Source organism: Salmo salar, chromosome ssa06, assembly GCF_905237065.1.
Source record: "Salmo salar chromosome ssa06, Ssal_v3.1, whole genome shotgun sequence".
NCBI classification, from domain to species: domain Eukaryota; kingdom Metazoa; phylum Chordata; class Actinopteri; order Salmoniformes; family Salmonidae; genus Salmo; species Salmo salar.
Genome location: NC_059447.1, coordinates 36888745 through 36911490, shown reverse-complemented (window position 1 = coordinate 36911490; position 22746 = coordinate 36888745). Strand labels below are relative to the sequence as shown.

General features: G+C 44.8%; 1 protein-coding gene across 3 annotated transcripts in view; it reads right to left on the bottom strand.

Annotated features, from left to right (window-relative positions):
* Positions 1-22746, bottom strand: part of LOC106607203 (collagen alpha-1(XI) chain) — an 86593-nt gene that overhangs the window by 38112 nt on the left and 25735 nt on the right. For 2 of the 3 annotated variants that reach the window (XM_014203915.2, XM_014203913.2), the window contains exons 5-27: positions 19164-19286; positions 16820-17227; positions 15729-15848; positions 15466-15585; positions 15093-15146; positions 14859-14900; positions 14291-14353; positions 12885-12959; positions 12078-12161; positions 11909-11965; positions 11619-11672; positions 10581-10634; positions 10262-10315; positions 9285-9338; positions 9053-9106; positions 7053-7097; positions 2407-2460; positions 2235-2279; positions 1875-1928; positions 1620-1664; positions 971-1024; positions 460-504; positions 1-38 (exon numbers count right to left, since the gene is read on the bottom strand). The exon at positions 1-38 is cut by the window's left edge and continues 16 nt beyond it. In XM_014203915.2, coding sequence (XP_014059390.2) covers positions 1-38; positions 460-504; positions 971-1024; positions 1620-1664; positions 1875-1928; positions 2235-2279; positions 2407-2460; positions 7053-7097; positions 9053-9106; positions 9285-9338; positions 10262-10315; positions 10581-10634; positions 11619-11672; positions 11909-11965; positions 12078-12161; positions 12885-12959; positions 14291-14353; positions 14859-14900; positions 15093-15146; positions 15466-15585; positions 15729-15848; positions 16820-17227; positions 19164-19286 — 1796 coding nt within the window. The remainder of the gene's footprint in view (positions 39-459; positions 505-970; positions 1025-1619; positions 1665-1874; positions 1929-2234; positions 2280-2406; positions 2461-7052; positions 7098-9052; positions 9107-9284; positions 9339-10261; positions 10316-10580; positions 10635-11618; positions 11673-11908; positions 11966-12077; positions 12162-12884; positions 12960-14290; positions 14354-14858; positions 14901-15092; positions 15147-15465; positions 15586-15728; positions 15849-16819; positions 17228-19163; positions 19287-22746) is intronic. The other variant, XM_014203916.2, reaches the window with a different exon arrangement.

The window sequence follows — 22746 nt, the reverse complement described above, 5'->3', positions numbered from 1 at the left end:
CCTGGATAACCAACAGGCCCTTGGGTTCCAGGCAAACCCTGTACGACAAAACAACATCAGGATTCATCTGTCTGAAAAGCACTATCCATTATACAGATGCTACTGAGCAATTGTGTTGGGCTAATGTAGCCAAATCGCACAATGGCAATGAGTGCTTTTGACTGGACAATGACGACGAGCGCACTTTATGATCATTACCATACCGCTGATGAGCAGAATGGATTGACGTGACTGCGCAATGACGATGGCATTGTTAAAATACAATGTTGAGGATGAGTCAACGGGAGTGATGATGATGACGGTGAGCTAACGTGGACGAACATGATTGGAGTGGAAGAGAGTGTCCGATGACAGTGCATTAAACGAATGTGATGTGAGAATTATGATGAGTGAACGTGATTGGATAATATGGATGGTATGATGACCCAGGCAGGTCTAACGGGCTGTACTGTAACTCACATTGAGCCCCTTCTCTCCTGCGGGACCTTCTCTTCCTGGATGGCCCTGCACACATTGAACAGACATAGCATATTAGAAGCCTTATTATAAGACATTGTAAAGGCTCACACATGTTTATAACAAGAAATACAGCATTGTACCAGCCGGTGGTACCTTACTATTCTAACTATCCACAGATCTCCAAGGCTGTTTAGAAACAATCAATGGAGCTTGATGGACAGTGCAAAGCAAAGTGAATACAGCACAATGTATAGAGGGGCTTGGAGGGTGTTGTGTCTACAGAACATGACAGTACACCCAAAACATAAGCCCTATTTACTATCACGTAAGCCATGTGGATGTAAGTTTAGCTAATCCCTTTTGTAAACAGATCCTTCACTCATCGAGCTAATTGAAATACTGTGTTGGAGAACGTTCCTAATGCCTTCTGTTCTCCCCTGCTGGTGGAGAAGTGGTAATGCACCCTGGTAAGGTCAGGGCTGCTGAGGAAGAATCAGATGGATGTACTTACAGTAGGGCCATCGATACCAGGGAGTCCCTGCATCCCACCGTTCCCCTGGGGACCCTGTGGGGGACAGAGACAGATCATGAGTGGTGAAACTTACTGTATATACAAATCAATCTGAAGGTTAACAACCAGGTTACAACAATATGATACAGGGTATTTGTGTTTTTGACTATGAATAGCCTCTAGTGCAGCCATACTCAACCGGCGGCTACCGACTTTAAAAATAAATCATTTTAAAAACTCAGCCTTTCAATTTATTCATGTGGTTGAGAGTTGTAACAGTAGAACGCACAAGGTGCAATTTGGAAATGTGGTAGTGCATGGGAAGTTTGTTAATGCGCCGATGAAGACAATATCCATCCGGATCTTTACCACCTAGGAAATAGTAGTTGAGTAGCCCTGCTATGGTATGAGGAGGCTATGGTGTGTGATAGCACAGCCTGCCTGTGTGTGTGTGTGTGTGTGTGTTCCAGTGTGTGTTTCCTGGATATTAATTTCCTGTCAAGTGTCCCTCTGTAATCTGAATGGGAGCCAGGAGAGGCTGGTACAGGGTCACAACGTTCAAGGCCAGCCTCTCCTGGGGGACGGAGCTGATAGCGATCACAAGATCAGGTCTTTAAATCTGATAGGAAGAGAGATGCACGGTGCCTACCTTCTCTCCTGGCAGGCCGATGGGACCCTGAGAACCAGTAAGGCCCTGGACCAGAACAAAGCATTAATCAGGTTAATGTGTGTGTGTGTGTGTGTGGGGGGGGAGAAAGAGAGAGAGAGAAAGAGAGTAGAAAGAGAAAGAGAGAGTAGAAAGAGAGAGAAGGGAAAGAGAAAGAAAGTGTTGAGACTGTGTTTTTTATGGATGTTTTTGACAACATGTTGTTGTGTGTTGACATTGTGTGAGGTTGTGGGTTACCTGTAATCCAGGATTTCCTTGTTGACCGCTGGGCCCTGTCTCTCCAGGTGGCCCCTGAGACAAAACAACAAGAAGCGTCACACACACTTTCTCTTCACACAACCCTGGTCACATGGTCAGAGCCCCACATGCTAGGAATCCTAAACAGGGTCATGGGACTGCTATTCCACTGTGGTCAATGCTTTTTTAGCTGTGTTTACTTTAATTAATAAAAGTCACTCGCATTCCACAGGTCTGATTGTGTTTCTAAACACCATCTTTAGAAAGCTTTTATTCACCCATTATAGTCATCATGGATCAACTGTTGTTATTTTGAGGTCATGAAAACTACAAGTCCCATTTTAAGTTAAAAATACTGACCAGGTTGCCCTTTGACCCTTGAACTCCATCCACACCTGTAATACCCTGAAAGAGAAAGAGAGCTAATCAGATGTAACTGTATTTAATGTTATCTGTTAATGTCAGACTGGTTTGAAGGGTGTTAAATTGCCTATTGGAACAGCATTAAGGTGAAGGTTAGATGTTGACTTACTGGCTGCCCAGGTGGCCCAGGGGACCCTCTGGCTCCGACAAGTCCTCTGGCACCCTAGAGTCAAACACAGCACACTGATCAATACTGTATCAGGTTCATATAAGCTCATGTGTATATTATACATCCTCAAATTATGACTGAAATACAGGTACAGTACACAGTACCAGTCAAAAGTTTGGACACACCTACTCATTCAAGGGTTTGTCTTTGTTTTTACTATATTCTACATTGTAGAATAATAGTGAAGACATCAAAACTATGAAACAACACATATGGAATCATGTAGTAACCAAAAAAGTGTTAAACAAAATATATTTGAGATTCTTCAAAGTAGCCACCCTTTGCTTTGATGACAGCTTTGCACACTCTTGGTATTCTCTCAACCAGCTTCACCTGGAATACTTTTCCAACAGTCTTGAAGGAGTTCCCACATATTCTGAGCACTTCTTGGCTGATTTTCCTTCACACAGCGGTCCAACTCATCCCAAACCATCTCAATTGGGTTGAGGTCGGGTGACTGCTACCATGTTGTGTTGCTACCATGTTGTTGTCAGTGTTGTGTTAACTCTCTTGTCGTGATGTGTGTTTTGTCTTGTATTTATATTTTATTTATTTATTTATTTATTTTTAATCCCAGCCCCGGTCGTCATTGTAAATAAGAAGTTGTTCTTAACTGACTTGCCTAGTTAAATAAAGGTTAAATAAAAATAAATAAAACAATGATGGTCTACAAAACATCAGTTGTGACTAAAGCTTTAGAGCCTCAGCTCTAAACCTTAACTATAGGTGTCTGTACAGAAGGCTACAGCGTAGTAACTGTATAGTATCGGTAGTGTAACTACAGGTCTATAACCCTTGTCTCTATCTGTTCTTAACTGACTTGCATAGTTAAATAAAGGTTAAATAAAATCAAATAAATAAATTGTGGAGGCCAGGTCATCTGATGAAGCACTCCATCACTCTCCTTCTTCGTCAACTAGCCCTTATTAAATCAAATCAAATTGTGTTTGTCACATGCGCCGAATACAGCAGGTGTAGACCTTACTGTGAAATGCTGATTTACAAGCCCTTAACCAACAATGCAGTTTTAAGAAAATACCCAAAAATTAAAAAAAATGTAAGAGATAAGAATAACAAATAATTAAAGAGCAGCAGTAAATAACAATAGCGGGGCTATATACAGCGGGTACCAGTTCAGTGTCAATGTGCGGGGGCAACGGTGTCAAGGTAATTGAGGTAATTATGTACATGCAGGTAGAGTTATTAAAGTGACTATGCATAGATAATGACAGAGAGTAGCAGCAGCGTAGAAGGGGGGGGCAATGCAAATAGTCTGGGTAGCCATTTGATTAGCTGTTCAGGAGCCTTATGGCTTGGGGGTAGAAGTTGTTTAGAAGCCTCTTGGACCTAGACTTGGCGCTCCGGTATCGCTTGCCGTGCGGTAGCAGAGAAAACAGTCTATGACTAGGGTGGCTGGAGTCTTTGACACTTTTTAGGGCCATCCTCTGATATCGCCTGGTATAGAGGTCCTGGATTTCAGGAATCTTGGTCCCGGTGATGTACTGGGCCGTACGCACTACCCTCTGTAGTGCCTTGCGGTCGGAGGCCGGTCAGTTGCCATACCAGGCAGTGATGGAACCCATCAGGTTGCTCTCGATAGTGCAGCTGTAAAACCTTTTGAGGATCTGAGGACCCATGCCAAATCTTTTCAGTCTCCTGAGGGGGAATAGGTTTTGTCGTGCCCTCTTCACGACTGTCTTGGTGTGCTTGGACCATGTTACTTTGTTGGGGATGTGGACGCCAAGCTCTCAACCTGCTCCACTACAGCCCCGTTGATGAGAATGGGGGCGTGCTCGGTCCTCTTTTTCCTGTAGTCCACAATCATCTCCTCTGTCTTGATCACGTTGAGGGAGAGGTTGTTGTCCTTGCACCACATGGTCAGGTCTCTGACCTCCACCCTATAGGCTGTCTCATCATTGCCACTGTTGTGTCATCAGCAAACTTAATGATGGTGTTGGAGTCGTGCCTGGCCGTACAGTAATGAGTGAACAGGGAGTACAGGAGGGGACTGAGCATGCACCCCTGAGGGGCCCCCGTGTTGAGGATCAGCGTGGTGGATGTGTTGTTACCTACCCTTACCACATGGGGGCAGCCTGTCAGGAAGTCCAAGATCCAGTTGCAGAGGGAGGTGTTTAGTCCCAGGGTCCTTAGCTTAGTGATGAACTTTGAGGGCACTATGATGTTGAACGCTGAGCTGTAGTTAATGAATAGCATTCTCACATAGGTGTTCCTTTTTTCCAGGTGTGAAAGGGCAGTGTGGAGTGCAATAGAGATTGCAGCATCTATGGCTCTATTGGTGCGGTATGCAAATTGAAGTGGGTCTAGGGTTTCTGGGATAATGGTGTTGATGTGAGCCATGACCAGCCTTTCAAAGCATTTCATGCTTATAGATGTGAGTGCTATGGGTCGGTAGTCATTTAGACAGGTTGCGTCCTGTTGAAAAACAGTTGATAGTCCCAATAAGCACAAACCAGATGGGATGGTGTGTCACTGCAGAATGCTGTGGTAGCCATTGGTTAAGTGTGCCTTGAATTCTAAATAAACCACTGACAGTGTCACCAGCACAGCACACTTACACGATCACACCTCCTCCTCCATGCTTCACGGTGGGAAGCACACATGTGGGGATCATCCGTTCACCTACTCTGCGTCTCACAAAGACACGGCGGTTGGAACCAAAAATCTCCAATTTGGACTCATCAGACCAAAGGACAGATTTCCACTGGTCTTGTTCAGTGCTCATGTTTCTTGGCCCAAGCAAGACTCTTCTTATTGTTGGTGTCCTTTAGTAGTGGTTTCTTTGCAGCAATTCGACCATGAAGGCCTGATTCACGCAGTCTCCTCTGAACAGTTGATGTTAAGATGTGTTTGTTACTTGAACTCTGTGAAGCATTTATTTGGGCTGCAATTTCTGAGGCTGGTAACTCTAATGAACTTATCCCCTGCAGTAGAGGTAACTCTGGGTCTTCCTTTCCTGTGGCAGTCCTCATGAGAGCCAGTTTCATCATAGAGCTTGATGGTTTTTGCGACTGCACTTGAAGAATTTTCAGGAATGACTGACCTTCATGTCTTAAAGTAATGATGGACTGTCATTTCTCTTTGCTTATTTGAGCTGTTCTATATGCCATAATATGGACTTGGTCTTTTACCAAATAGGGCTATCTTCTGTATACCAACCCTACCTTGTCACAACACAACTGATTGGCTCAAATGCATTAAGAAGGAAATAAATTCCACAAATTAACTTTTAACAAGGCACACATGTTAATTGAAATGCATTCCAGGCTACCTCATAAAGCTGGTTGAGAGAATGCCAAGAGGGTGCAAAGCTGTCATCAAGGCATAGGGTGGCTACTTTGCAGAATCTCAAATATCAAATATATTTTGATTTGTTCAACACTTTTTTGGTTACTACATGATAACATATGTGTTATTTCATAGTTTTGATGTCTTCACTATTATTCTATAATGTAAAATATTTTAAAAATAAAGAAAAACCCTTGAATGAGTAAGTGTGTCCAAACTTTTGAAAGGTACTGTATATACAGTATGTATGTGTGTGTGTCTGTATGCATGTTTGTGTGTGTTTTTGTGTGCTCATCATGCATTTGTGCGTGCGTGTTTGAGAGATATTGTAAGTATGTTTGAGTATATGTGTGTAAGTGTCTGAGGAAGAGCGAGTTAATGAGCCTGTGCGCATATGGGCAAGTGTGTATTTGTGTGAGAGTGATTGTGTGTGTTAGGGAGGAGAGATGAAGCAGGTTGGGGGGTGTCTCTGCGTGTGTTGTTTTTGTCAGCATCACTCTTTGTACCTCGGCCAAGCCACCTGTTCCAAAGCCACATCTGTGATCTCCCTTGAAGTGATTGATATGGAAATATAATCACTCAGACCAGGATTTCATCTCTACCATTTCTCTCTCCCTTTCCTTCACTCTCTAACTCGCTCTTATCTCATTCACCACCCACTGAATTCCTCGCTCACATTTATCTCCCTCCCTCTCTCCCCCTTCCCCCTCATCCAAACCCCCAGCTCCTCTTTTTCCCTGAGTCTCTGTAGTTTAAGGGCTCAGACACACCAATAGCATTTGCCTGTGGAGAGTACTGTAGTTGCAAACCGATTTTACATGTTGAATCATGGAAAATTACATTTTCGCACGATTCTGACTCAGACGGCCTCAACAGCGCGCTGAACGGTAAACGATCGGTAGATCCACATTCAGTGTGAGCCTGAACACAGCCTCCCTAACATGTCTAATACAGTCCTCTATTTCTTTGGTCGCTGGGTGATCCATTTAGAGGCAGAGCCCCACTGGGCCTCCTCCTCACCTGCTGGGATAGAGATGGAGTGTGAATCGTAGACAATCAGCCTGGGCACACTGCGGTCATAGAGCCGCCTGATGGGTGGAGGAACGTGTGTGTGTGTGTGTGTGTGTGTGTGTGTGTGTGTGTGTGTGTGTGTGTGTGTGTGTGTGTGTGTGTGTGTGTGTGTGTGTGTGTGTGTGTGTGTGTGTGTGTTATGTGTGTGTGTGTGTGTGTGTGTGTGTGTGCAGAATGTGCCGAAGCTGCATTTGGACGTGGTTACTCACAGGTTCACCGGGCTGTCCACTCGGCCCTACGGGTCCATCTAAACCCTAAAAAATGACACGAGAAAGAGTCAACAGAGAGAGAATACTGTCCTCTATTAAAGAAATCAGTTGACTGACAGATATGTCTACGTAATACATCACACCCATCCTCTATCCCCCCCTTTCACATAACTAACATGCCTTGTCCTGACCACAATTCATCATCAATAGCCGAAAATTTGACTGAAATTAATTTAGAATCCTCACTGGGTTTTAATCATTGATATTTGCATTTGCTTGTTGTTGAGTGAACTAAAGCCAGAACGACAGAGATGTATTAAAAATGCAACGTTTTTCAATTTCATCTCAATGGTGAGTGCTTTGATCTGGGTGCTTTGCTCAACTGTAGTACTGTAGGAGAATTTCCTCTACCGATCATGGTAATGGCGTCCTTCACTTTTACCTTGCCTCATGGAAAAGTGGTTTCAACTGGATCCACATGTATAGCATAATACATTTTACATTTTTATCATTTAGCAGACGCTCCTGTCCAGAGCGACTTACATTAGTGAGTGCATACATTTTCACACTGTTTCGTATAATATGTATGTGTGTATATTATACAGAACGGTATGTGGTTCTGGTTTCAACATGCTGCACACATAGAAATGGAATTCAAATTCTATGTCTGCCCATAGGGTCCATATTTCCTGGACTTTGCTGAAAGGGATGCTGGGTATGGTTACTTTGCTGAAGGGGATGCTGGGTATGGTTACTTTGCTGAAGGGGATGCTGGGTATGGTTACTTTGCTCAAGGGGATGCTGGGTATGGTTACTTTGCTGAAGGGGATGCTGGGTATGGTTACTTTGCTGAAGGGGATGCTGGGTATGGTTACTTTGCTGAAGGGGAGGCTGGGTATGGTTACTTTGCTGAAAGGGATGCTGGGTATGGTTACTTTGCTGAAGGGGATGCTGGGTATGGTTACTTTGCTGAAGGGGATGTTGGGTATGGTTACTTTGCTGAAGGGGAGGCTGGGTATGGTTACTTTGCTGAAAGGGATGCTGGGTATGGTTACTTTGCTGAAGGGGAGGCTGGGTATGGTTACTTTGCTGAAGGGGATGTTGGGTATGGTTACTTTGCTGAAGGGGATGTTGGGTATGGTTACTTTGCTGAAGGGGATGTTGGGTATGGTTACTTTGCTGAAGGGGATGTTGGGTATGGTTACTTTGCTGAAGGGGATGCTGGGTATGGTTACTTTGCTGAAGGGGATGCTGGGTATGGTTACTTTGCTGAAGGGGATGCTGGGTATGGTTACTTTGCTGAAGGGGATGTTGGGTATGGTTACTTTGCTGAAGGGGATGTTGGGTATGGTTACTTTGCTGAAGGGGATGCTGGGTATGGTTACTTTGCTGAAGGGGATGCTGGGTATGGTTACTTTGCTGAAGGGGATGTTGGGTATGGTTACTTTGCTGAAGGGGAGGCTGGGTATGGTTACTTTGCTGAAGGGGATGCTGGGTATGGTTACTTTGCTGAAGGGGATGCTGGGTATGGTTACTTTGCTGAAGGGGATGTTGGGTATGGTTACTTTGCTGAAGGGGATGCTGGGTATGGTTACTTTGCTGAAGGGGATGTTGGGTATGGTTACTTTGCTGAAGGGGATGCTGGGTATGGTTACTTTGCTGAAGGGGATGTTGGGTATGGTTACTTTGCTGAAGGGGATGCTGGGTATGGTTACTTTGCTGAAGGGGATGCTGGGTATGGTTACTTTGCTGAAGGGGATGCTGGGTATGGTTACTTTGCTGAAGGGGATGTTGGGTATGGTTACTTTGCTGAAGGGGATGCTGGGTATGGTTACTTTGCTGAAGGGGATGCTGGGTATGGTTACTTTGCTGAAGGGGATGCTGGGTATGGTTACTTTGCTGAAGGGGATGCTGGGTATGGTTACTTTGCTGAAGGGGATGCTGGGTATGGTTACTCCGCAGGACCCTATAGTACATTTATGGTTGCTTTTTGTCCTCACCTTTTCTCCTGACTCTCCATCAGGCCCATGTGGTCCAGGCTTCCCTCTCTCCCCCTAGGAGAAAATACATGATATACTGTGTAAGGCATATATATGTAGACTTGATGTTCAATGCCATTAAACACATCAGCAGTCACAAATGCTTCCCACACATAAATGTCAAAACACGCACACAGTCTCAGGAGGAGCGAAAGACAGACAGTAGGGACTTGGGTTGCTAGTCCTCACTCACTCTGTGGCCCTTGTTTCCTGGGAGACCTGGCAGTCCGTCGAAGCCTCTGTCCCCCTGAGGATAAATAGACTCAAGAGCATGAGATCGAAACATAGTTACAACACACACACACACACACACACACACACACACACACACACACACACACACACACACACACACACACACACACACACACACACACACACACACACACACACACACACAAACACAATAGATTGAGATACCTTCCCTGTGGACTCTCCCATCTGGCAGTGTGTTATTAGCTCTGACTGGGAACAGCGTGTGAGCGTGTGTGTGAACAGCAGTGTCTTTATCTGTCAGAACAGTGTTTAAGCATAGAACAGGACAAAACAGCTAATACTCTGGCTTCCGCGTGTGTGTGTGTGTGTGTGTGTGTGTGTGTGTGTGTGTGTGTGTGTGTGTGTGTGTGTGTGTGTGTGTGTGTGTGTGTGTGTGTGTGTGTGTGTGTGTGTGTGTGTGTGTGTGTGTGTGTAGTGTCTCTGGCTGGGACTGCGAGCCCAGAGTGTTAGCTGTTCTGTTCTGGAACACTGTTCTGACCGATGAAGACACTGCTGTCCAGGGGAGCATCATTTATTTGCCAAGCTCTTCCTGCAGCTGTAAACTATTGAACCGCTGGCGTGGTCAATATGACTAATAAACTCAGTATTAGAACCTCTGATAGCTCTAGGGTTATTTAGCAAGTGAAAATGAAGACCTCATACGACAATTCCCGTGGAAACATTAATTCGTTCACAATCCTGTTGCTAACTCGCAAGAACACATAGTAAATTGGATCAGTCAGATTAACTACCAGACACAACAGTAGTACAGTTCATTCCAAAACAAACTATCCACTGTGCAGGTACAGTACACTACACACAAACAAACCTGAGCAGCGGAGGTTCTGCCTTAACACAATTTACTTTGATTTTCACCCACTGCACTGTGATGAAATGTGATTTTAGGGAGCTTACTTTTCCCCCTGTCTCCCCCGGTGCTCCGCGCCCTCCATCCGTTCCGGCCCGGCCCTAGGAGAGGACAAACACACAGAGTAACACAGCCATCTGCAAGGACACAGCACACCCTAACACTCATAACATACACACTACCACTGACACTACTGTCAATGAAGGCACAGGCAAGGCGAGAGAGAAAAGATGTGTTGTGGTAACAGTTGGTTGTATCTGATCAAGGAGTACAACAACAGTTCAGAACATCTGTATAGAGTTACAGTCCACTGTTAGGTATCTGGAGCATGACGACAATGTCGCACAGCTCACTAAGAAGTCTCACCCTCTTTCCTAACTTCCCGTTGAGTCCTGCAGGACCTGGGGTACCATGGGGACCCTGAGAAAGAATAGACAGAGAGAGAGGGGGGAGGAGGAGGAGAGAGAGAGAATAGACAGAGAGAGGGGAAGAGGAGAGAGAGAGAATAGACAGAGAGAGGGGGAGGAGGAGGAGACAGAGAGAATAGACAGCGAGAGGGGAGGAGGAGGAGGAGGAGAGAGAATAGACAGCCAGAGGGGAGGAGGAGGAGAGAGAGAGAAGATAGACAGAGAGAGGAGGAGGAGGAGGAGGAGAGAGAATAGACATAGCGAGGGGAGGAGGAGGAGAGAGAGAGAAGATAGACAGAGAGAGGAGGAGGAGGAGGAGGAGAGAGAATAGATATAGCGAGGGGAGGAGGAGGAGAGAGAGAAAATAGACAGAGAGTTGGGGAGGAGGAGGAGACAGAGAGAATAGACAGCGAGAGGGGAGGAGGAGGAGGAGAGAGAGAGAGAGAGAGAGAGAGAGAGAGAGAGAGAGAGAGAGAGAGAGAGAATAGACAGAGAGAGGGGGGAGAGAGAGAGAGAATAGACAACGAGAGGGGGAGGAGAGAGAGAGAATAGACAGAGAGAGGGGAGGAGGAGGAGAGAGAGAGAGAGAATAGACAGAGAGAGGGGGGAAGAGAAAGAGAATAGACAAAGAGAGGGGAGGATGAGGATGAGAGAGAGAGAGAATAGACAGAGAGGGGGAAGGAGGAGGAGGAGAGAGAATAGACAGAGAGAGGGAGGAGGAGGAGGAGAGAGAGAATAGACAGAGAGAGGGGAGGAGGAGGAGAGAGAGAATAGACAGAGAGAGGGAGGAGGAGGAGGAGAGAGAGAACAGACAGAGAGAGGGGAGGAGGAGGAGAGAGAGAATAGACAGAGAAAGGGGAGGAGGAAAGAGAGATAATAGACAGAGGGGGAGGATAGAGAGAGGGACAGAGAGAGAGTGAGACCAGCAGGATGCATCAAAATCTAAATGGACCTTGACTGCTCTGTGGTAGCAAGTCAAAATAGAATATCCTCTTACCCTTGGGCCATGTTCTCCAGCGTCACCTTTAAGTCCAGAGGGACCAGTAAGACCCTAAACACCCAGAGGAAAGACAGTCAAACCAAACAAGGACATATAAAGAATAGCTTGTTAAGTCCCATTAGTGATGATCAGATTGCTGATTGTTTGTATGTGCATGGAGACAAAAGGGGCTTGGGTCAATGTGATTGTGGTAGACTGTAGACAGGAGAGTATCTGCTAGGTGTAGATAGAGAATAAGGTAGAATTTAAGATTGTGGCCTTTGGTTTGAACTAGGTGGGTATCCTACCAGTGGGCCAGGTCGCCCTGTAAGACCCAGTGGACCTGGAGGTCCCTTCAACGACATCTGGAATAAACAAGGGTAAGAAGGACATTGTTAGATAAGTTAAGGCTCAGTTCTAATGTAAAAGGAGTAGTGATGTTCCAGGTTGTAGTTGTAGTGGACAGGTAGACGTTACCTTGGTCTGCTGCAGGATGGCCTGAGCCTGGGCCTCCTGGGCCGACACCACAGGCCCCTTCTGAGAATCACCACCATGTTGGAACTACACGAGAAGGGGGTAGAGTGATCAACCGAAATACATGAGGTATAAATCTATGGGAATACACAACGTAGATTTAATCTGGCCTCATCAGCATTCAATCTCACAGCTCCACCTAGTGGCTCAGAGCTGTTACTGCCCTCCCTCAGGACAGCTTCACATATGGGGAATCCCAAACCACCCCCACACCCCTACCAACTCCCTCGGAGGGCTCTCCCTGGGCACACTCTTGACTTGAATGATGCAATTCATGTTTCACTTTTAAATAATAAAACAAGCATGAAATGAACAAATCCCTCATGTCATTTTACAAGATATAAACCTCAGTAAGAGTTAAATATTTAATTTGAAGGTATTTGTGTCAAGTCTCAAAATTAGACAAAACCAATGCATGTGGCATATAATCAGGCACGTCTCTCCATTCTTTTGTATGAAATTGCACATACTCCAAACATATTGCAGTGCGTGTCAGGATAGTAAAGCCTGCAGCCCTGAAGCCTGCAGCCCTGCTATCTGAGGGTCTAATTAGCCCCTACAACTTCGATAATTTTCTCTCCCTCAGCTTTTGGACACTTGTGCAAATGGGGGAAGCGCGCGTGAATGCTCAAATTGAGGGCAGAGGGGAAGGGAGTGATTTTGGATTCAGCCATAGTCAATGGGAACTGAACATGAGAGTGTGTTCAGCTGAGGGAAGTTTAAATAAAGAGAGTTTTATCTCATTCTTACTGGTAACATCAGCATTGTTCCTGGAGGACCAGGTATCCCATCAACCCCAGCTAAACCAGGACGTCCTGGAGGACCCTGAGAGAGACAAAGGGAGAGAGAGAGGGAGGGAGGAGGATACTATTCATGACTGTATGAGGGTTTATACAGTGAACAACACAAGGATGTACATTATAGGCCTGTAAACACAAGTATGTACAGTACAGGCCTGTAAACACAAGTATGTACAGTACAGGCCTGTAAACACAAGTAAGTACAATACAGGCCTGTAAACACAAGCATGTACAATACAGGCCTGTAAACACAAGTATGTACAGTACAGGCCTGTAAACACAAGTATGTACAATACAGGCCTGTAAACACAAGTATGAACAGTACAGGCCTGTAAACACAAGTATGTACAATACAGGCCTGTAAACACAAGTATGTACATTACAGGCCTGTAAACACAAGTATGTACAGTGGGAGTGTTCCAATGTGGGAGTGTTCCAATGTGGACATTTGGCTAAACACATGAGAATGATCCCTGAAATCCAATCTCTGTTATAACAACCTCTGCTTCAGTTCCAGAGGGCATGTCACTCACTCTTAGGTTCATATCAATTAGCTTGTCTCTAGAGAGGAGGGGAAACAGCTCATGATTTTCTGCTTGATGCCCCAATCAAAAGCCTAATGTACCCATAAGCACCTCATAAAAAATTAGAGCTAATCCCAAACTGACAATCACCTAGACTCTCTGCAGCAGAGACAAAGGCCTTTGTCTCAATAGGAACCTTTATTGCAGTATCTGTCACACTGAGAATACTGTTGTATACTGTAAGGCATAACAAACAATGAAGATGAAATACTGTAGACAGGAAGGATTATGGAACACTGTTTATGCATTTGCTTCTGATCTGCTTTGAAAGAAGAAAGCGTTTGTTTGATGATCTGATTTGATGTGTTTGATTTGAGGTGAAACTTAGAAGACCTCCATGTTTTTCTACTACAACAACATCATTAAAAATCCTTTAGATCACGAGAGACGACTGAGCATCTGTTGGTTTGTGTCTGTGGGAGTGAGGCGGTTTTCAGGGAGGGAACACAAACACACAAAGGCACGCACATACACACACACAGTCCAACAGAGTGAATTAGGTAAAACCCACACATGAGTCATCACCAGTCCTTTAGTCCCTTAAGCCCCGAAAGGTTATGGTCAAGACCACAGTGAGGTCACAGCATCCCTGACCTGTTTGTGTAGGCTGTGGTCAATCTGTGGTTATGGTCAAACCCAGAAGACAGTCCCTGTGGACCCTGACTGTGGTCATACTGTCCCAGAGGACAGTCCCTGTGGACCCTGACTGTGGTCATACTGTCCCAGAGGACAGTCCACTATGGGTCAATACTCCACGGGGTAGAATACTCACCAAATCACCTGGGTCTCCACTGGGTCCTTGGGGGCCCATTGGTCCTGGTCCACCTGGAATACCCTTGATAATAAACACACAGTCAATCAGCACTGGTCCATAGTATCAATATGGGCAAAACAATGGAGTAATAGTTATCAATGTAGTATCAATGTAGTTTCAATGTAGTATCAATGTAGTTTCAATGTAGTTTCAATGTAGTATCAATGTAGTTTCAATGTAGTTTCAATGTAATATCAATGTAGGATCAATGTAGTAACAATGTGGGCAATACAATGGAGTAATAGTTATGAATGTAGTATCAATGTAGTATCAATGTAGGATCAATGTAGGATCAATGTAGTTTCAATGTAGTTTCAATGTAGTTTCAATGTAGTATCAATGTAGTATCAATGTAGTTTCAATGTAGGTTCAATGTAGTTTCAATGTAGGTTCAATGTAGTTTCAATGTAGGTTCAATGTAGTTTCAATGTAGTATCAATGTAGTATCAGTGTAGTTTCAATGTAGTTTCAATGTATTATCAATGTCATATGATCTAGTGGTAATGACTTGGAGCAGGGGTTTTACCTCTGGTCCTGGGGGTCCGACTGCTCCCTCCACCAGTGTACCCTACACAACATCACAGAGATATGACAATGACATATAAACACATTCAGTACATACCAGAGATATTTCAACATAAATACTCCATATAGTCTTTATAGAGTTATAAAGATTACATGAACAAAACACCGACTTGAAAGAAAAATCCTAAAATATTGGGAAATAGGAGAAATATTCTGTCTGAATACTCAAGCTCACCGGTTCAACGATGGCAGGCTCTCCCTTCTCTCCTTTCAGTGCTCTGCCACTGGCCTGAGGCACAGACAGACACAGACGGACAGACACATGAACAGACGTGTGAGGTGACTGATGACCTACTGTGTGTACAGCAGTTGTAGGTCATGTACAGCAGTTGTAGGTCATGTACAGCAGTTGTAGGTCATGTACAGCAGTTGTAGGTCATATACAGCAGTTGTAGGTCATGTACAGCAGTTGTAGGTCATGTACAGCAGTCTCAGCAGTCTCTGAGTGAATACAGTTGTAGGTCATGTACAGCAGTTGTAGGTCATGTACAGCAGTCTCAGCAGTCTCTGGGTGAATACAGTTGAACTGAATGATTGATGAGTTCTACCTCTCCATCCCAGGTATCCTCCCCCTCTCTCTCTGCAAAGCCATATCCGTCCTCGTACGTCTCATACTCTTCATACTCCTGGTTCTCTGTCTCGTTACTTATGTCCTCGTACTCTACAGCCTACGAGTCCACACAACATGCCAGTAAATCACATGATCCAATGACCACATGAAAAACTGAGCTGCTACAGAACATGACAGTGGTGCTAAAACTGAGCTTTACCATATGAACATACAGTATATCAAAATCTCAATTCAACTGACCTCGTACTCGCTGATATTGGGACCCACTGTTACCATGGAGACGGCGAGGTCATCGTACAGGTCGCCGTAGAAGTTGTCGTCAAACTCCTCCATCTGGGGCTTTTTATCCAGCCTCTCCTCCTGCACAAGGCCAGAGCGTTTAAGGTCAGAACCATGGTAACAGAAACCATGGAGACACTGGGCAACATTATGGTCTGTCTGTCTGTCTGCCCAGTCCACTGTGTTTGCCCAGCGCTTCCATTTTACACAGCCTATCACAGCGTACAGTTTGCTAAGCTAGTTAGCAGCACAGGTGTTGGTTATGGGAATATGCAGGTTATACATGTAGCAAGCCTCAGTGTGTGTTATTAATGATCCTATGGTGATGGAATATTACACAACCAAGTAGTGATGGCAGCACGACATGGACTATGACAGCCTTTACAGCCAGAGTAAGAAAATAAGCAAATTAGCAAAAGTAGCAAATTATAAGCTTTAGAGATTTCAATCATGGGACTTTATTTTTACCAACATATTTGCTGACAAAACAACGTTTGAAAGACTGAATGCAACACATACCGTTTTGGATACATGTATAGCGTTAAAATCAAAGGTTTGGACTGGGTTTGTGTAAGGACATAAACTCTCAGGTCAAGGAGATATCACAGAAAAACTACAACACACAACACCTCATACATACCACTTACTCAGATATGTATGTTCAACTACAGGTACTACAAAAGACAGAACTAGTGTTATCCACACAACTACATTCATATAAATGTCTTGCAACCCATAAACAACTACTGTGACAATTGAGTCACAGTTGTCTATGTGTTATAACACAGTGTAGAACACAGTCTAAATTCTAGATTGTCTGCATATTCTACTTAATCTAGATCTAGAGGGATGCAGGGATTCTCCGTGTTCCATTGTGAGTCCTGGAAGAGGAGGAATGTGATTAGGGTAGTGCTGGTTAGGTTAGAGGTCATAGTGAGGAGAGGAGCAGGTTGACAGAGGGTGTAGATGAGGCATTCTGGGAGAGTGGGTCAGTGCTCTGTTAGGGATGAGATGGAGGGGGAGGGGAGCTGCATTGTAACTTTTCAGTCTACCTCCTCAGTGACCTTTGACTCAGGCAGTGCACTGGGCACCACGGAGGGGTCCTCAATATCAGAGTCAGGCCTGTGTGTGGGCCTCTCTGGGATCATGGTGGTCTGGTCAGGGGCTTCAGATGGGGTGACAGCTTCAGGAGTGAACAGTTCCATCGTAGATGGCTTTTCAGTGGGATAGTAGGTTTCTTGGGATTGGTTTTCGGGCAAAACAGTGGACACCTGGATGAAACCCTCCTCCTCTGGACCCGCCTCTCCTTCTTTTCTCTTCTTCCTCGACTCCTTCTTGCCCCTCCCCTTCTTGTCACGCTTCTTTTTGTCTTTTTTGCCTTTCCTGTCTTTTTTGTAGCGTTTCTTTGGCTCCTCTGGCTCGTTGCTTTGTATCATGGGATCAGGATTAAGTTGAGAGGTCTTTTATGAAAAAGGAGGGGTACAAGGGAGGAGGTGGGGCACGAACAAGGGAAACAACAACATGGTGAAATACCTGAAACATAACATGCCAGGAAAAGAGAGACACTATGCACACATCCAGTAGGGCTAGGCATAGATCATGACTCCCACACACACACACACACACACACACACACACACACACACACACACACACACACACACACACACACACACACACACACACACACACACACACACACACACACACACACACACACACACACACACACACACACACACAGAGTAGTCTTGAATGAGACTACTGTTTATTTATCACTGTTTACCACTGGCCTGTCAACAGAGAGGACATACTTTCTCATGAGGTCAGGGGTCAGTGTGTTTATGACCCTGTTGGGCTGTTAAAATATGTAAACATAAATGTCATTCATGTCCTTTTTGAACTCATATCCATATCTGTCACTATTATTGAAGACCTTTGTATGAGAACGTTGTTGAAGATCTGGTCTGGTAAATACATTGATGAGGAGATTGTGATGGTTTGTAAACAGGGTCAGTGTGAGGAGGATATAAAGTGAGTAGAGTGATGCTGACAAGGTCTTGGACACAGGAGCAGGTTTCTCAGCTGTAGATCTAGAATAGCCAACACGCTCTACGTCTGATTGACACTGATGGACAGTCCCAGGAGCAGCGCCAGGAATTGGACACACCCAGACACACAGCCAGGCGTAGGAGGCTACACGCAGAACACTGTTCTCACAGACCCTGACAGTATCTCCCTGCGGGCCGCATGAATCAATATTTCTTACTTTTCCTCTCTCCCTCTCTCCAAAACACTTTTCTCCAACATAAAGACACACACATACATCATAATAATAACTCATCTCTCCCAAGTGTATCCCATTGCCCAAGCAGGCCCGGTGAAGAGGGGAAGAGCCAGAGTGGTGATATCCTGTGAGATTTACGGGGCTCCTGGCTGTGTGTGTTCAAGCTGAAGCAGCTCAACACAGCCAAGGGAGAGATGCACCACTCTGCTGCTGGCTCACTATCAAAGACAGGGAGAGGAGCTTCTTCTGATGCTGACTGACTGATGTCTCATTCTGCTGCGGCCTGGCCTCCCTGTGTTTAAGTGGTGTGTTCCGGGCCCTTAGGCCGAGAAGACTGGGTAGTGATAAATCATGTGATACAGTAAATGGCCAGGGCTGGGATTGGCTGGGCTACAGAGGGCAGGGCTGGGCAGGTCTCTGGCAGACCTTATTGATATGCATGCTGCTTGTTCATCGTTTTATCTGTTGGCTGAGAAACAAGGGGCTGAGGAAGCAGCTGTAGCAGCCAGCACTGTGATGTGTAGTCAGGACCTGCACAAAGCCTCAACATGAAACTGTATCTCTGAAATGTTGAGCCCTGACTGAGCCAGCATAGAGAGAACTCAAACTGGAAATATCGCTATGTGAGTTCAACTCTAAAGCTGTCCAGACAAATACACTCTCTGTCCCATTATCAAATTATGATCAGGGACCATCTGGGTTTAATTGAAGATGTAGAATGTAATCCATGTCTTTGTGTTCATTTGCAGTTTTACTGAGGTTGTGAGGTTGTGTGTGTCATGTTAGCATCTACAGTGTCCCTGTTCACCAACTACAGATGGAATTCCACCCTGGTTTCTTTGCTAGCAGCCAGAAACCTACATCATCAACTACTGTATAACAGATTATTTCATTGCATACACATATGAAAGAAGGGAGAGAGAAATAAACCGAGAGAGAAGAGGACCGAAATAAAGAAATACTGTTACAGTTTGAAGATGATATTTTGGGTGGATGAATCACTGATAATAAAACAAGACAGATGAAGGAGGAGTGGAATAGTGTGTGTGTACTGTATGGGTATGTGTGTATGTCAGAGAGTGTCTCCCCCTGGTGGCTGGAGTACTGACCTGCTCAGGGTCCTGGGCCTGTCTGTTGTAGGACAGGGGAGAGTCACAGTCAGGGATGTAGTGCAGGCAGTAGTCAGCCGCAGCCTGGGCGTCCTCCAGAATCAACAACTGCTGGATCTCTCCCTGGAAAACAAACACACACACACACACACACACATATATATATATAAAAACATAAAAGCATCATGTTGACCTCACAGACAAACATACAGGGACAGAAAGGATCAGCACATTCACTCTGACATTGCAGTCTATGAGAAGCACTGCGATGGCCTCGGAGGACCAGGCTGAAAATGGCTGGGAAATGGAATGCTTAGTAGGATGTTGCCATACCTCTAAGAGAATGTGTTTAATAGAGCTGACGCCGTTTCACATGTGAATATCCTGTGTGTATAAAATGGCCAATACTACTGTGACTGCTGCTCCCACAACCCCTCTGTTCCCAGGCTTCTGGCAGGGTGCTGAGTGTACACATAACAGTCAAATACATCCGTCACACTCCCATTTCAAACACCCCTTTACATCCCCAGCCTGCCCCGGAGGGCCAGAGTGTGTGTACACATAAACACAAAGATAGACCCCCCCCCCATCTCCCTCTGGTCCCACTGAGTCCACACACGCTAGCACACCCAGCTTAATGGTCCCCAGCTCATTACCAAGCACTTTTTATTAGTGCTTCACTCAGATCTCACCGAGCACAGATCTCAGGCCAGTATTTAGCCAACATAAACTACTAGGTTACACAACAGTTAATGCTCCAGAGATGAAAAACCCAATTAACATCAAATTCTACCACACCTTTTCAGAGAGTGAGAGAGAGAGAGAGAGAGAGAGAGAGAGAGAGAGAGAGAGAGAGAGAGAGAGAGAGAGAGAGAGAGAGAAAGAGAGAGAGAGATTCTCAGCCAAAGATCAAAGGCCCTGTTCCACCTTTGGTACTGTATCCCTCCCCGCTCCCCCTAGCTGGCGCCGGCCGGCTGGTCAGTTTCGTGACTACTTTCTCCCTGCGCAGCAGATGTACAGCATTACAGTACAGAGCCAGAGCCACAGAGTACATCTTTAGACATGGAGTCATCCTTATCCATCTATCAGCACATTACAGTGGCTGCAAATATCTGAGGAGAATATGCGTGTAGATGACTAAGACCACAGTCTGGGAGCGAGACGGCAGGTAGCCTAGTGGTTAGAGCATTGGGCCAGTAACTGAAAGGTTGCTGTATCGAATGCCCGAGCTGACAAGGCAAAAATCTGTCATTCTGCCCCTGACTGAACAAGGCAGCTAACACACTGTTCCCCAGTAGGCTGTCATTGTAAATAAGAATTGGTTCTTAACTGACTTACCTAGTTAAATAAAGGTTAAATAAAAAATACAGTACTGTCTAGTTCCCATAGTGACACACAGGCTGGGTCAGCTCCACTGAAGATAGAAGAATCTCCAGTAGGTTAGTACTATTGGATACTCTGTATACAATGTAATGGATCTTTGATACCAATGTTTCAGCCAATAGAGCTGATCCATTGACTAACATAGGACTAGAGTGGTTGGAAGTGGGGGCTTGCTTTATGGTGCCCAGGCCTGCACTGTGGTGCTAGTTAGCTGGTATTGATTCAGAGGGGTTAGGTTAAATGCGGAAGATACATTTCAGTTGAATACATTCAGTTGTGGTATTCTCTTTTCCCATTTCCATTTCCCTATCATAGCAGCCAATTAAGGCCTTATTATAAAGACCTTGTTAAAGCTACAGTGAACGGACTTCACCTCTTCTCCACTAATGAGATCTCACTCTATAAACACTGTCTAGAACTGGCCTGAACTAGGAGTCATCAAACACTCCTTTGTAGCACTGTTATACAGTCTGTATCTCTCTGGGCTAATAGGACCAACAGGTTTATACACAACAACAACAATGAATATAGCTACAAGCAGCAATGTCGGGGTTCAAGCTGTGGGCCCACTGTGCCACCATCAAGACAAATTGGACACATCGCCCAAGGATGAGCTGTACTCTGTGCTCCTTACCACGCTTTGCAAATATCCAAACGAAAAATCAATCAGATTATGCTATATGAGTTTAATGTATTTTGAACTATTTTTTATGATATTGACCACTTTAAGTGGCTTCTTCTATTTTACAGGACTCTAGCTCAAACAATATGGCTGCTATGAGCCAATGAGCTTGCATTAATGTTTTTCCTGTCCAACAGTGCCACAGTGCAGCTAAAATGAACCATACTTTACACGTTAGCTAGACTAATATCCCTGAGCATGTGTGCCAAATATCACCACTCTGAGTCAAACAGATCAAGAAATATAAATATGTGCCCGTTATAGCGCCACCATGTGGTCGATCTAAATGTGCTCGCATATGTTGAGTCTAAACCGTGTTTGGAACATATGTACCAAGTTGTATTACAATATGAATATCTATGTCAGATTTCTATGTATTTATGTGCCAAGTCAGGTCCATGTGAATGTTTATTGGTGAGTAGTTGCCATGTTGTTTGACATACTCGACTGAAAAATAGTGCATTGAGAGAGCTTGTTCCATAGATGCCATATATACATTTTTTGTGCAGATCAATCATTCGGTGCCAGAGTAGTGTTTTAAGTGTTTTTCACATCATTCTAAATGGCGGAAAATGCATCATGGCGGACCTTATAGGTCCATGAGGCAAATTTGTTCCTTGTGAGGAGTGGGACCTATGTACCAAATTGCATGACTCTCCATCACACAGGATGAGTAGCATGAGCTTTACAATTTAGCATTTTCAATCGCTTGTTGTAGTGCCACAATGTGGCCAATTGGCATGGGATTGCATGAGAGGGTGTGATCCATGGGCCTTTACTATCATGCCAAGTTGTGCCCTCCTAGACTTACCATCTCACAGGAATTTGCATGTTATTTTCCTTGGGGGAAGAATACGGTATAATAATAATGAACCAGAAGAAATACAATAGGGTATTACCAGCTTCGCTGCTTGAACCCCTAACAACAACAACATCAACAACAACACATACTGCACTGAATATGACTAAACCTCACCTCACTACAGTAAACAAGGAGCAATTCGTAGCTCCTTACTAGCCTGCAGGGCAACAGATATCAAAACATCTGAATACAATCACTAGAAAGGAAGAAATGCATCTACAACAGACAGACCTTGACTAATGAATGCAGCATTTCCAATCTCTCCAGCTATCCATGAGATTCCTCTATCAATATCAAAACTGCCCTTTTAAGACACGCTTGATAACAACCCAACATCAAGCCAAACCAACACCAAGACTGAATGTTTTCTAAAGAGGCCTGATTACTCACAGCAATAATACAATGATTAATACAGACAGACAGACAGACATGGCCAGATGTTGTTCACACATAAACACTGGGCTGGATCATATCTAAGTGTGAGACAAGGCAAAAAACACACAAACAGCTCACATAGAGCCCAGACAATACATTCAGACTTGTGGACAGTTAAATGATTGCTTTATGTGTACGTGCATGTGTGTGTGTGTGTGTGTGTGCGTACAGTATGTACGTGCACATTCTTGTGTCCGTGGCTGTGCACGTGTGTAAACAAC